This window comes from Plutella xylostella, chromosome 11, assembly GCF_932276165.1.
Source record: "Plutella xylostella chromosome 11, ilPluXylo3.1, whole genome shotgun sequence".
NCBI classification, from domain to species: domain Eukaryota; kingdom Metazoa; phylum Arthropoda; class Insecta; order Lepidoptera; family Plutellidae; genus Plutella; species Plutella xylostella.
In genome coordinates this window covers 2,452,756-2,465,331 of record NC_063991.1, presented here as the reverse complement: position 1 = coordinate 2,465,331, position 12,576 = coordinate 2,452,756, and the positions used below count along the sequence as shown (strand labels likewise).

The 12,576-nt window shown below is 36.7% G+C and overlaps 2 protein-coding genes across 2 annotated transcripts in view; both read left to right on the top strand.

The window, feature by feature from the left end:
- The window catches only part of LOC105397568 (oxysterol-binding protein-related protein 8), a 58,458-nt gene extending 57,562 nt beyond the window's left edge, over positions 1–896 (top strand). Inside the window, exon 26 of the mRNA XM_048624291.1 lies at positions 100–896. Coding sequence (XP_048480248.1) covers positions 100–334 — 235 coding nt within the window. The 3' untranslated portion in view covers positions 335–896. The remainder of the gene's footprint in view (positions 1–99) is intronic.
- A 4,595-nt stretch (positions 897–5,491) lies between these two features.
- On the top strand, positions 5,492–12,541 carry LOC105394902. Its single transcript, XM_038116117.2, has 5 exons — positions 5,492–5,740; positions 8,091–8,301; positions 10,286–10,522; positions 11,190–11,382; positions 12,236–12,541. Exons 2-5 carry the CDS (start codon positions 8,095–8,097, stop codon positions 12,424–12,426), a joined length of 828 nt encoding a protein of 275 aa, XP_037972045.2. The 5' UTR covers positions 5,492–5,740; positions 8,091–8,094; the 3' UTR covers positions 12,427–12,541.
- Positions 12,542–12,576: the final 35 nt, after the last annotated feature.

The window sequence follows — 12,576 nt, the reverse complement described above, 5'->3', positions numbered from 1 at the left end:
TAGCTATTGGTGAAATGTGACTATATGGATTCCATTCCATTCAGTATTGAACGGTTAAATTGTACACACAAGTTATTAACCCAACTCTCTTTGTTGCAGGCGTACCATAAAGCAGTCGCTTCTAGCCATAGACACGGCGCTGCGGGAGCAGGCGGCCGCCATCGAAAAACTGTCCAAAAACGTGGAAACACTGAACGAAAACCAAAGAACAGTGTCTATGACACGGCACTCAATGTCGGGTGACACTTCCGCCTACCCGTGGCAAATACTGGGCGGGTTTATAGTCGCGATTATACTCCAAGCGATCGTGAACTGGCTGTTTCCATCCAAATAGTTTTGTGCCTTGCCAAGCTGCATTGTTCTGAGCTTCTGACGTCTGACGCGCGGGCGGGCCGATTCTGACAGCTGTCGGCATGACAGCTGCTGTCAAACGCAAAGTGATGGCGCGTAGTGTTGAATTTTGACGTTTCAGAATGTTGCCAATAAAGACATAGATAGCGTTATTTATTAGGTTCGGCTTGTGAATGTAGAGTAAGGATGGGTTATTTTAAACTGGCAACACTTTCCGTAGAGTTTTCGCAGGTTAGAGAGATTTTCTGACAGCTCATTTAAGAATTAAACATAGATGGCGCCAGTACTGGCTATTATTTTGTTTTTTAAATAAACTGTCAAAAAATCTCATTTAATCAAACTTTGTTCCTTTTTGTTGCCAGGCGTGATAGGTTACATTCACTCTACTTTCATTTGTCACGCTATGATTTCCCGTTTTGATGTTAGGTTTAAACTAAATAAGCGAATAAGCCATAATGTGAATGCAATTTTTGTGTATTTCGTTTAGTTTTTTATCTTCTAAAGGTAAGCGTCAACCTATCGGTATCGTACGAATAGGACCAAACGTATTTGTGTGAATGTGTATACCGTCTATACAAAGAATACTGAATGCGATACCGAAAAGTAGACATATACTGTGTTTTTTCTTTGATTTGACCAATTAATTTTTAGTGTTACTTACATGTAAAGCATTATGACGCTTGCACTGTTAAAGAAATGTACGTACTTGTAAGTCTTATTTTTAAAGGCATAAGTTTGAGTCAAACAGCCAAAAGCTGTGGCCATTTTTTTTCCCAAAAAAAAAACGGAATCTCAAAGGTATTTTAGCGACACTTTTTGTATGAATTCCGTAAAATTTGTATGAAGTCTGCCATAGGTTCTGATGCTGCTGTTTAAAATTCGCTGTTTTGAAAATGAGAAATTGTCCACCGGAGAGTGACAGTTAGGCAGCGTTCCCACTACGCCGGACCGGCAGATCTGCCGAAAACCGGACACCGGACAGAGTGTTCACATTACATCGGATCCCGGAAGAAATTCAGACAGTCTTCAGTTGAATTTGGACCTGCGCGCGGGGGCGAGGGGAGCACGAGCGGGGCGAGCGGGGGACAGATACCGGCACAAACTCGTTCACATTACTCCGGGCCCGGTCGTTCTACCGGAGATTCGTAGTGACAAAACGTTCGGTAGAAATGCCGGGCTCGGCAAAAATGCCGGACCCGGGATAATGTGAATAGCTTCATATAAATTGTACAGCCACTAGCTCTTCCGGCAGATTCACCGGCGCGGCAGATCTGCCGGTCCGGCGTAGTGGGAACGCTGCCTTACAGCCTTGTAATGAATTCCAAATTTTGACAGAATTAAATTTATTTATTTAACACAGAATCGCTGTTATTGTGTAAGTATTAGAAAGACTATGCCTCCACTCGCCACTTTAGAAACAAAATAATTAAAGCATAGTCAAAGTTTACATATGATTAAAAATATTGACATAAAATTATGTTTAGCAATTAATGCATGCACGTAAGTTCTAATTTTAATTGAATGTGTCCTATTTATTACCTATATTTTGTATAAAATATGTATAAAAAATAATTTACAGGTACATAAGTACTTATTAACAGTCTAGTGCGGTTGATAATACCGTAAAAATCCATATTTTTTTGTTAACGTGGAGGTTAGGGTCTAGTGTAGATAAACTATAAATAATTATCTTATTAAAATTATATTTACAAATACATATTTAGTAAAATTCATTATGTAATTGATAATAATTATTAGATAATTGAGGCATTTAGATGGATAGTATGTTATCTTTTTTGTTATTTATCCAGTGAATATAATTATTAAACTTATTTTTGGTTATGTTTTTTTTTGTTTTGTTTTCGTTCCTCGTAGCATTTATCAGACCTACAGGGGTCTAGAAATAAACTGAAGCTGAAAAGATATAAGTACAGCGTTGAATTTTATGGGCCTTACCACAAAAACTTAGACAGTGTTTAACAGATGTTTACCGCTGTCAAACGCCTACAAAATCTGTCAAATTTGGTTTTAAACACTTGTTAAACATTGTTTAAAGTTATTTGTGGTAGCACAGTATAAGTTTAATTCAACGTAGAACTCGCGAAAAAACAGACGTTTCATGAATAATCTCAGATACTAAATTGAGAGATTCTGCCCCGCGATTAACTGCCAGTTTCAATAACTCTATCTATCTATAACTGGTTGTTACTTTCATACGATTTTGTCATAATCAAAAGTAACAATCTGTCAAAATCGTATGAAAGTACAGTGCCACAAACTTATCTGTTCCGGTGACAGCTCACGTAAATGTGTAATATTTCTTCATTCATTCTATAAGATTTTAAGTTTGCCAGTAGTGGTAATTCGCTCTTGTAGTTTCAATAAACCTATCTAATCTATACCAATATGTAATTCATTAGTAAATAATGAGATATGGATCGATTTATTTCGCTCTCACCAGAACAGATAAGTTTGTCGCACTGTAACTACCAGTTATGGATAGATAGAATTATAGAAACTGGCAGTAAGTGATGTACGTATCGTTCTATTGACTGTTGATGAACCGTTTAAAAAAACAGACTTTGACAAACACTAAAATGAAAGCAAAAAATTGCGTCGGATGATGTCCAAAGATAAGTAAGAAAGTAAGCAAAAAAATAGGTTCTGGAACAAGGTATAAGTAGAGAGTTCATTTTCAGAGTATAAGTAACTAATACCTAGGTAATCATAGTGGAAGTAAAACATAATAGTTAATAAGTAACTAAGGATGCCGTAACGAAGAACTTATGAATTTAGCCGTTGAAAATGTAGCTTTTCATACAGTGTGTCGCAAAAATTGTACAGAAAAATTTCCTACCTTCCCAGTGAAGCTAAAACAAGTAATCTATAACTATTCGAAGATTTCCTTAACAAAATTCTGTGAACCTCCGTCAAATGAACTTTTTTGTCTCACAATTTTGAATCTAAATGGATGACATAAGTCACTTGTACAGTCAGCTGCATAAGTATCTATACACTTTCGAACCTTGTCAATCTAACAAACCGCCTATGCATTCATTGAAGCATTGACGTTTCGTCAGTTTGACAAGGTACAGAAGTGTATAACAACTTATGCAACTGACCGTACATATAACAAAGGAGGGATGTAAGTATAGGCTTTGAAACTAAGGTGTTGTAATTTTCGTAAAACTATGCATACTCTTATTTTTAGACACTTTAAGTTTGTAGTGTCCATTACTGGTTCCATGTCCATTACTGGTGCCGTTACGTTAAGTACTTTTCACTTTCAGGTAACCTAATATTCTGGTCACGTACGACACCATTAAAACGTATAAATAAGTTAAGTACGTCTGTGCAATAGCAATGGCAGGTTTTCTTTAAAAAAGGAATCAAATCATAGATGGCGTGCATTTTTTGTTTTGCAGATTTCCTCGTATGAAGGCGTCACTAGCGCCATCTGTAATGGAGTTATTTTTATTGAGCTGTTAGTAAATCTCCCATTCATTCCCATTAAAGTTCACTGCATAACCCGTAACGTAACCTCTTCATTTGGTGATCGGGGCTCTGTACCTACATAATTATTCATCTGTACAGTTTTTGCAACAATTTAAGTAACTAATTATGAAAACTTGAAATAAATCTTTACTTACTTGTCCTTAATTAAAAATCTATTTTTAATATAATAAATATTATAATACCTACATAAGTACTTAGTTACCTAGAACTAAAGATGAAAAAAAAACTAGATTACTTAATAAGCGTTATAGTGATCAAGGTATGCTTCATGAAGTGGATAATAATAAAGCGTCTCTATATTAAGTGTAGATACGGTTTCACCGAATAATACGTCTGTCAAAACCCTTATTACATTGAAATAAGCTTAACCCCCTTATTCATAGAGAAGTTACAGAACGTTTTAACTAATAAACTGTTTTGTCCCTCTCCGACAAAGAACAATTTGTTCTTTGATAGAGAGAGACAAAACAGTATATTAGTTAAAACGTCTTGTACCTTTTCTATGAATAAGGGGGGAATTAGTTTTTATTTCTTTTATCTGAGGAGACGGTCTCTAAAGTCTGTTTTTTAATCTCAAATACTAAATTGACAGATTCTGAACAGTTCATCAACAGTCGATTGTCCCGCGGTTAAGTGACGTATCGTTCGTTATCGTATATTTGTGGGACAATCGACTGATGATGAACCGTTCAGAATCTGTCAATTTAGTATCTGAGATTAAAAAATAGACTAAAGATTGTTAAAATGCTTAGAAAATATTATGTTCTAGTTACATATTTGTACCTAGGTAAGTACTAAATATTGATAATGATTATAATTGATGAGTAAACGCTTAACTATATGCTTATCCCTTAAAACTGCAAAACATAATACTGTAAGGTATTCAAAATTTTCTCTTAAATAGTATAATATATGGCTGTGATCCTCTGCATTCATAAATTACCTTCAATCTAAAGTTAATCTAAAATATTAACATAGCGTTTGCACGTCTTTCCTAATATTAATTAACATGTAGGTACCTACTTAATTAAATGTTCTAAATAAATTAACATTTTTCATTATAATAATATCTCTTCACATGCCTACCTAGTTACCAACCGTACCTAAATCCTCATCCTATAACAAAAGGTTTTTTACAGTTGCAACACAGCGGACAACTGACAGTTTTGTTCTCAAAAAGTGTAAACTATGCCAAAAAAATATGACCACAGTAAAAAAATGCAATGAACCATCCAATGTGTAAAGGCTTCTGCCGTTATTATACTAAGTGTTAAAGCGACGAAAGAGTTCATAAATAAATATTTTGTCCTTATAATATAATGTTTTTCATTTTAAACATTTTTCCTTATCGTTCGCCTGAATAAACCCTTTTGTACTTACTACATGCTGACTGACTCTAGACCAACCTGACCAAAGGTAGCTCCAGCAAAACATTATGAAGCCTTCCAAAATCCAATAAAGCCGCGTACAGACCGGCCCAACGAACGCCAACGAACGGTTTTCGTTGACTTTCGTAGCTGCAATCTGCGCTGTATTATGTATGATAAATATCCATCGTTGGGATAACCGTTGGCGTTCGTTGGCCCGGTCTGTACGCAGCTTTATACGGAACGGGATGAATGATGCCAGCAGCGTGTAAACGTTTCATTATAAGTACTATGAATACGGACGTAAGTTTTTTCTAATGGCAACCCTACTAACTGTTGTTGGCTTACATTGACATTTCAACATCGTTAACAAACCTAACCTATAATTGGAGTTGCAATCGTATTGTTTTTAGTTTATTTACATTAACTATTCTTTATGTAGTTGAGTTGTTTTCTATAGTGTGAGTGTTATACAATACCTACCTACCGGATATATATAAATCAAGGTAAGTGATTGCCTCATTCATTCACAGACATAAACGATTAAGTTCGTTGTTAACAGAAATTGACAATCAACTTTCGTTAGTTACTGATTATGGTTAGTTTTTAGTTTGTATGTTAATGTTTAGCGACAGAATAGGTCTGCCTATAGTTTTACTGAAAATAAAAATCTATGGTAGGTAAAGTTATAAAGGTTAGCATCCATCTATCGGTATCGCCCAGTATCGCCCGTATCCCACCAAACGGATTGTCATAAATGTATGGAGAAACGGCGGCGTCGGCAATGCCGATGAAGACAGTGAACACACTTGTAAATTTCTATAAGTAGGTACTTACAAATAATACTGAATGCGATGCGTACGTTGCGTACAATGTCAAAAGTAAGGTTTATTTAGGTAGGTAAGTATTCTTCTACCTGTGCATCATTAATATTTAGCAATATTAAGGGATTGTAGCATAATACGAAGGAATGCGTAAATAAATAAATTTATTTTAATTTACTAACTATAAAAATCGCAAAAAAATGAATGAGGACTGTCCCGCGGTATACCTACTATTCCTAAGCTTCGGAGCGCTACGTAACTACCACTCTACAGTCCGACTATCCTATAAAGGCATGACAATAAAGAGTGCGATTTTGCAAATACTTTTTATCATAGTCAGTTATTTACTTACATTTATCTACTAACATATATTTTAAAAATAAAATGCCGATTGATATTGGTTTTTAACGGATTTTGCTTAAATAAATGTAAGTACTTACCTAATACATAGATTGATTAAATACAGTGAATCCACTTCCGTTTTCAGGATGTTACAGTTTGACTGTATCTCATTGTGCGTACAGATGCGTACCTAGTAAGGTCAACCGGGGCCATTGCGCCACAATACTTTGACTTTCATATTCATTTGATCATAACAAACAGACTATACGCCCTATTAAGCTATAACTTGTGATACATATTAGGAAATTTTATCTAATTTCATATTTTCATGCAATTTTGTAGAATTTTAAATATCTTCTATGTGTAAACGACGTTTCTACAAATAATGAGATTTTTAGGCGCAATAACCCCTAGTGGGGCTAATGCCTCTTTCACTAGTTTTGTGTGCTTGGAAGAGCTTTTTACAAGTTTAAGTGGATATCATTTATAGAATTACTATTAACGTAGCTAATTATTAGCTTGTAAACTAAATACAGCGCTTAGTTAAGGAGAATTAGTTGATCAAAAATTTTCGAGGCTATGTCGCCTACATACCCAAATTTCTTGTAGTGGCATTTACCCCATTCAAGATTCCAGGGGTGCTCAACATTTTATTTATAAATACTTTATTGGACATAAAAAAGTATAAATACTTACATGACAAATTAAAATACAGTATAAAAGCATACAAGGACATATTTTTTCTAATTTGCAATCAAACCACAACTTTAAATTAGTAAGTATACCATTTTTAGAGTCTGACGGAATTTTGCTCTTACAAGTATAATCATGACAAAACTATTCAGAGTTTTAAAAACAAGTGGGATCATTCTGTTAATATGACTATTTTTATTTATTATTTTTATATGATTATTTTCTATATACCGTGTTAACAACATCATAATGTCGACACCAAATGACGCCAATTTTTTAAACATTTTTTAAACATTCAAATTATTTACGTTTTAGTTGGATTACCAATCTAAGAATGTTAATTCTGATACGCTGTTAAATGTTCTTCAATATTGCAGAAGGCGTCATTAACCTTGTATTTTTCGTTTAGGAGTAATTTAGTGCTTTGGAACTTTTTCATTGCTCGTGAGTGTATAAACTACTTTTATTATAACACAAAATGTTTAGAACCCCTGGAAATGGGGCTATTGCACCGCAATAGAGGCAATAACCCCATAAGCCCAGATGCATTTACCCCAAAAAAAAGCTAAACCTACAATTTTTTTATTGCATATTGTGTCCGAATCTTACTTTATTTTAATTAAATAATCAAAAAAATATGTAAAGCAACAAAACAATAACAGTATTTACAGTTAGGAAACATAGATTCTTTTAAACAAACACACATTTGGAACGATTCAAAAAAACGTGTCAGGAAACCGGAGGAGGCCAAAAGAGGTGAAAAAATTAAAATGGCAGATTATTTAAGAAAATTTCCCCGGATACGACATCTATTGGTCAGTAGTAAAAGTTTGAGTTCTAAAGATAGATAGCAGATGACTCCAGTAGTTCTAAAGTATGAGGTTCGGAAGATAAATGGATTCGAGGCATTAGCCCCGTAGGCGACTTGGCCCCGGTTGACCTTACCTACCCAACCATAGCTAACCATTCGATTTCTACATCAACCCGCTTTGCTCAGAACAATGGCGCCAAGAAGAAGAGTCACAGACAAACAGCTAGACATTCTTCTGAGCTTCGTGGACAAATGGCAGAAGAGTTCTCTGGACGACACTGACCGAAGCGGGGGCCCGCTGGCGAAGGAGACACGGCATCGGCGCTGGGCGGGGCTGGCCATCCGGCTCAACGCCATCGAGGGAGGCGTGGTCAAGTCCGCTTTTAAGTGGCGAAGGGTATGCTCGTAAAAATACTAAGGGCCAATTGCACACGAATCTTAAGTCTAGATTTAGCGTTAAATCTCGATTTATGACATATAGATTTATATTGACTGACGCTTCTTAAATCGAGATCTGACACTAAATCTAGATTTAAGATTCTTATGCAAGTCGCCCTAAGTAACTAAACGGTTTTTAATCTCAGATCAGATAGGTAATTACCAAATTGACAGATTCTGAACGGATCATCAACAGTTGATTGTACCGCGATCAAGTGACGTATCGTTCTCTATTCGTTCTATTGGCGGGACAATCGACTGTTGATGAACCTTTCAGAATCTGTAAAATTTGTATCTGAAAAATAAATAGTAAGTTTGAAAACTAAAACCTGATTACTGAAAAAATACGAACTAAAAAGTATGAAACAAGAAAATATTCTCAACTAAAATTGTAATGAACAAACCATTGAATATTTATTGACTACTAGCTGTTTCCGCGAGGTTCGCTTCGCCTTAAAAAGTTTTCCCGTGGGAATGCCGGGATAAGAAGTAGCCTATGTTCTTTCTCAGGGTCTAGCTAGACCATTGGTACTCAACCTTTTTTATATAAGGGCCACAAAAACGTTTAAGTCTTGGTGTCGCGGGCCGCAAGCAATTTTTTTTTATCTATCATAAAGCCATATAAACTATTGAAAAATAATATGAAAAATACATGCACATTATACTCTGTGTAAAAAGTATCGGGATTAGGTCAATAAAACAAAAAAATATTTTTATTCGTCCAAATTTATTTTATCACCTTCAGAAACGATACACATAAGTCAACGAATTATCCAATCACCACAACATTTTTTTAAACGCTGTTTCCATAGTTGTGGAAAAAAAATCGAGAAAGATTTTGCACCACGATATCGCACCTTTCGCACGAGGATCATCATTGTGAATGAATTTTTGAGCAAACAGTCAACAAATACCATCGAGCATCCACCATATTAACCAGATATGGCTGCAGCTCACGGCTTTAGCTTCTTTTTTTCCTAAACTCAAATTACCGCATCGAGCACTGAAAAATCGCCGCGAGTACTAAACAAATATCTCAAAACTGCGTTTAAAAAAATATTGTGATGATTGGATAATCGTTGGCGTATCTGTATCGTTTCTGAAGGAGCAAACTTTGAAGGTGATAAAATTAATTTGGATGAATAACAAAAAAAGTGTTTTATTGATATAATACTTTTTACACAGAATGTATATTCTCTATTATCTCTCATGGCACGCGGGCCACCGATAAAGTCCCGGCGCGGCGGGCCACATGCGGCCCGCGGGCCGCAGTTTGAGTATAGCTGGTCTAGACCATATGTACCTACACCAAGTTTCATTTAAATCCGTTCAGTAGTTATGGCGCGAAAGAGTAATATACATACACAGTTACTTTCGCATTTATAATATTAGTTAGGATTAAATAAGCAACTTACACGTACCAACCCAATATATTTTAATGTATTGTATACGTAATATTCATAGTGATGTTCAAGGGATAACTGAGGTCGTATGCCACTTTGCCATAAAGCTTATGATTGCTTACTACTCTAAACAATGTAGGTATTGTTTTGTTAGGGTCGGTGCCGTAGATAGCATACGAGACGACGGCTATCCCTTAAACATGACTATGAATATTTCATATTAAATACATTAAATTAATATATTACTTGTAAGTTGTTTATTTAATAGTAACTTAGTACACATGACGTTTTAGCTATTGATCTGTTTTGTCCATAGACAACTATTACTTGTGCAGGTTTCCTTACGATATTTTCTTTTACCGTAAGAGCAAGTGTGGAATAATTTTATTGTACTTAAATTCCAAAGAACTCATTAGTAGACGTCCGCGCCGGGATTTGAACCCGCGTCTCTGGCATCATAAGCGGGTGCTTTCCCCGCTGAGCTACCACCGCTCCTGTCTAACAGTGCCATATTAACCTACATTATTGAAATAAATACAGTACTGGATCGAGTTCAAGAACACCACCAAAGCCAAAGCCGCGGACCGACGGCGCCAGCTGGGCTACCGCGACGAGAACAGCCAGCTGCAGAGCCTCGACAGGTTCGCGCTAAGGGCCCTCGCCATCATGGGCCTACCGCCGCCTGGTGACAGCCAGGAGTTCCCGGACGCCGAGGCATCGGAGTTGTCCTCGCTGGAAGACTTTGGCCCGAACCAGCCCTTGAGTCAGGGAGTGGACGTAAGTGCTATGCCGAACGTCCACTGCTGGCTAAACTAAATTATACAGAGTGTTGCAAAAAGGGTATTATCAAAATTCGCGAAAAAAAAACCATTTTCCATAGAAACTTTGTTGGTCACGTGACTTTTTACTATGGAGAATGACTTTTTTTTCTCGAATTTTGAAATCTGATTTCAGTTACGAGCATACATATATCATGCTGTACATGTAGGTTTCGGCTTAGTATACCCTTTTTGCAACACCCTGTATAGTTTGCATAGTTGAGCCAGTTTTTCATACATAGTGCATAGTTTGCGCCGGACGCACATGTATGAAAAACTGGCTGAACTATGCGAACTAAGTTAGTTTAGCCGGCAGTGGACGTTCGGTTTTATTCTTTTATTTTATGACTAGTAGTCGATACTATGTAATTAGTTAAGTAACTACCTATATTAAAATAAATAAATAAACTGACTTAGCAATGAAAAAGTCCCTTAACGGAAAAGACTAGCTAGTATATGATGTAACTACATTTAACAGAATTACCAACTAAAAACGTGAATATTATACTTAATCAAATTCATTTGATGTCGATATTAATTTGTAAGTGCAAATATTTCGTTGCTCGTGTATTATAGCTAGCGTTTTTAATTTTATTGAATAACCGTACCTATGTACACTGTTGTAGGCATCGGGAGATCCGCTAATAGTTATAGAGAATCTGGACTACCCCGACCACGATTACGTAGTGCAAGAGGTGCCAGTTGAATCCTACATCGCGGAAGACAAAAACGAACCAGAATCAGAACCGGAAGCGACGAACAACGACGCAACGACCACGGAGAACGAACCTCGGGGTGACAGCTTCAAAATGCAAACGCGTAAGTGGGAAATAAGGTTATTCCGATCGGTTACCCTAGAAACGACCTAGGACGACCGAATGGCGTAGTGGTTAGTGACCCTGACTACTGAGCCGATGGTCCCGGGTTCGATTCCCGGCTGGGGCAGATATTTGTTTAAACACAGATATTTGTTCTCGGGTCTTGGATGTGCCCGTAAAATGGCAATAGGCCCGCCCCCTATTACATTGGGACTAACATACACTCTGGCGAAAAGTGGGTGCAGCAATGCACCTCTGCCTACCCCGCAAGGGAGTACATCAGTACAAGGCGTGAGTGCGTGTTTTTTTTTTTTTTTTTTTACCCTAGAAAATTCACCCTAGAGGGTGGATTCTAGGAAAATGTTCGACAATTTACGCTAGGTAAAAAAACGCATTTATTACGCATGTACTGAATATGGATCAAGTTATCTGAAATAAATGAATTTAATTTTAATTTTAATTAATTACGATAGGGTAAATTCTCGGTCATAGCTACGTTTCCCAGAGTCCATTCCAGGGTAACAGATTGGAATAATGTTGATTTTTTTATTCCTCACGAAAGAAGCTTTCCGTAATTTTTTATTATTAAAATAGAAAACTCTATCACTTTTATTTAAATGCAAAACTTGTAAGGAACTACGCCTTTTTCATTAATTTCATTCACTTAAGATTGCCTGGAAGAGATCGCTTTTAGCGATAAGGTCTAATTGTCTATTGCGCTCACTCAAACTTTGTCATGTAATTTAGGGTATGCTGTGTGTTTTTCAATAAAATCACAACTATAAAATCACATTCTATTCTACAGGGTGTTTAGAGTTTAAAAGGTTGAGTTTATTGTATTTTCACACTTGCAGCGCCGTCGCTCGCCAGTGCGGACGTGCCGGCGTGGGCCTACGAGCTGGAGCTAGGCCGGCTGCGGATGGAGACCGAGATCGCGGGGCAGATGGGCAGCCTCGTGCGAGTCATGGAGCGAATCGTCAATACACTCGACACCAAGTTGACGGCGATACACGACGCTGTCAGGAAAATTGCTAGTAAAAAATAACGTTGCGGCCTAAGGGTGCTTACATAGAGAATGGGGTTCCTTGTACCTACCTGTAGCGGTAACCTGATTATGCGAAAGCGCTCATGACATTAAAAAAACGTTTCGTGTCAGTGAACATGTGAATTAAATTTGTCCAGACCAAGAAGAAGA

Excerpts from the sequence above, each read along its gene's own strand:
- LOC105394902 (XM_038116117.2), top strand. The coding sequence starts at position 8,095 with ATGGCGCCAAGAAGAAGAGTCACAGACAAACAGCTAGACATTCTTCTG. Across the intron at positions 8,302-10,285 it reads CCGCTTTTAAGTGGCGAAGG|TACTGGATCGAGTTCAAGAA; the intron begins GTATGCTCGTAA and ends AAATAAATACAG. Across the intron at positions 10,523-11,189 it reads CCTTGAGTCAGGGAGTGGAC|GCATCGGGAGATCCGCTAAT; the intron begins GTAAGTGCTATG and ends ACACTGTTGTAG.